Below are 2,780 nucleotides of genomic sequence, written 5' to 3'. Positions count from 1 at the left end.
AAAAAAAAAAAAAAAAAAAAAAAAAAAAAAAAAAAAATTGTATACAGATAACCTGTAATTTCCAACCAATGTGTTTTGAGACAGAGAGAGAAAAAATAGTTTAAAAAAATTATATACAGACAACCTTTTATTTCCAACCAACATGTATCTAGAAAAGAGTTAGTCAACTTATTTTATACATAGCATCAGTGAATATTAATGAGTAGTAGTAGTAGGTCATTTAAAAATCCTGTTGCCTATATTGTGTGAATACCAGGAGGTCATCTGATACGGACTTAATAAAGGTTGATTTTGCTTTGTATTGGGAGCTAAGCCACACATCTCCCCTTATAGCTCTATTGGTCAGTAATGGTCAGTTTGTGGCTGTTAGGAAAATGTTGCTTTTTAGCATCCCAGAACTCTAAATCCTGTAGAAGTACATGGGATATTTTGTTCTTTGCTTGTACTCATAAAAATGAACAGAAGAAAAGACGTTTTTTTCTTTTCTTAACTTCTTTTCTTTTAACTCTTTAAAAGGTGAAATATCATCCCTCAAGAGACTCACTTGCTAACTTTCCTTTTTTTCTTTTTTTTCCTTTTTTTTGTGTTTCTTTTTTCTTTCTCTGTTTTCTTACATGGTTCTGGTGGATTCACATTTGCTGATGCTGGTGCTGTTTTTCCTGTGATCTTCAACGTTTTTGGGTGACCATTGACCCTGTGACCTCAAAATGGTGTCCAACTAACCACTTAAAATTAACATCTTTTTTTTTAATTAACGAATTTATGGTATTTTTTTTTTTCCCTTGGTGGGGATGGGGTTGGGGTTGTTTTTCTCTATTCTAGATTATCCAGCCAAGAAGATGAAAACTACAGAGAAGGGATTTGGCTTGGTGGCTTATGCCGCAGATTCATCTGATGAAGAGGAGGAACATGGAGGTCATAAAAATGCAAGTAGTTTTCCACAGGGCTGGAGTTTGGGATACCAATATCCTTCATCACAACCACGAGCTAAACAACAGATGCCATTCTGGATGGCTCCCTAGGAAACAGTGGAACAGAGTTTTGACCCTCAGTGACTCTTCTTAGCAATAATGCATGCATTTGATTTAACAAGACTCTGGGGCCTGTGCTGGGAACCAACCTGGACTTTGCAGAAGTTTGAGATTCAGTGCCGCCCTTTCTTAAAGGGGTTCCTTAACAACAACAACAACAAAAATCCTTATTTCTGCAGTGGCATAGAATCTGTTAAAATTTAATTAGAATCACAAACTTATCTCAGAAGCTTTTTAACAGTTCGTGAAATGTGCTTGTCCAACAAAGCATTCTAACAGGGTCGTTCCCATACACATTTGACCTGGTCCAGCCTTTTCCAAATGAATAGACCCAATTCTGACATAAAGAAAGTTTTATTTGTATTTTACTACTGTTTGGTCAATTTTGATACATAACTGGTTACAAACAGAGCCTTACTATTTATTAGTGGGGAAATTATTTTAAGACCGTCCTTTTCAGTATTTAATTCTGACAGATCTGCATCCCTGTTTCATTTTGGATTCTTTCTGTTTTGGAAAATGCTGTCTCATTTAAAACTGTTGGATATAGCTGGATCCTGGATAGGAAAATGAAGTTATTTTTTCATTGTTGTTTTTAATTGGGGTGATCCAGAGCTGGCACCTTCAGGCACATTGGTCTCATAGCCATTACTGTTTTTATTGCCCTTCTAAGATCCTGTCTTCAGCTGGGTCAGAGAAAACTTCCTGACTAAAACTGGTCAGAACTCATCACAGAAATGAAACACAGTGGTCTGTCTCTCTCAGAACTGGTTGCAGCTAAAATAGAGAGATCTGACTGCTGGCTATAGGATTTTGGACTTAATGACTGAAATTGCAACTTGTCCTTTTTCTTGGCATTACAGGTTTTGCCAAAAGAACTTTTTTTGTATCAAATATTGATGTGTGAAAGTGAAGGAGCTAGTCTGCTGAACCAGGAATAGTTTGAGATATTGAACTGTCATTTTTGCACATTTGAATACTTTGCAGGCTGGCTTTGTATAAACTTATCCTCTGGTTTCCTATACATTGTAAATATGTAGACCATAATTTCATTATAAATAAATGTATAAATATTCTGCTTGTGGTTTCTCTGTTTTCTTCCACAACCCATCCATACACTAAAATTCATAAACTTTTGTACTCATAGCATAATGCAACTATAATATTACCAGAAAAATACATATACAGACCCCAAGGTTTGCATATAGTTCCAAGAGTTACGTAACTGCAAAATGTACCCTTAAAGTTCAAATGAAAATGTTAAGGATTATTATGCTGGATATTATCCATTTTCATATTTTAGCCCTCCTTTATTTAACAGGGTGTTAAAAGGACTTCATGACTGAAGCAGATTTTAAAGGAAATATGTTATTCTCAGAAAGACATTTTACTTTATTTTTTTGAGATGGAGTCGTCTCGCTCTGTCGCCCAGGCTGGAGTGCAATGGTGCAATCTTGGCTCAGTGCATCCTCCACCTCCTGGGTTCAAGTGATTCTCCAGCCTCAGCCTCCTGAGTAACTGGGATGATTACAGGCACCTACCACCATACCCAACTAAATTTTGTATTTTTAGTAGAGACAGGGTTTCACCATTTTGGCCAGGCTGGTCTTGAACTCCTGATACTCAAGTGATCTGCCCACTTCAGCCTCCCAAAGTGCTGGGATTACAGGCGTGAGCTACCATGCCTGGCCAGAAAGACTTTTTTTTTTTGAGACGGAGTTTTGCTTTGTTGCCAGGCTGGAGGGCAGT

General features: G+C 36.9%; 1 protein-coding gene across 1 annotated transcript in view; it reads left to right on the top strand.

The window, feature by feature from the left end:
• The window catches only part of KHDC4 (KH domain containing 4, pre-mRNA splicing factor), a 24,535-nt gene extending 22,426 nt beyond the window's left edge, over positions 1-2,109 (top strand). The window contains exon 14 of the mRNA XM_025355883.1: positions 823-2,109. Coding sequence (XP_025211668.1) covers positions 823-1,022 — 200 coding nt within the window. The 3' untranslated portion in view covers positions 1,023-2,109. The remainder of the gene's footprint in view (positions 1-822) is intronic.
• Positions 2,110-2,780: the final 671 nt, after the last annotated feature.

The sequence above is a fragment of the Theropithecus gelada genome, chromosome 1 (genome assembly GCF_003255815.1).
Source record: "Theropithecus gelada isolate Dixy chromosome 1, Tgel_1.0, whole genome shotgun sequence".
In the NCBI taxonomy this organism is placed as follows: domain Eukaryota; kingdom Metazoa; phylum Chordata; class Mammalia; order Primates; family Cercopithecidae; genus Theropithecus; species Theropithecus gelada.
The sequence above is the reverse complement of the archived record's forward strand: the minus strand, read 5'-3'. Positions and strand labels throughout refer to the sequence as shown.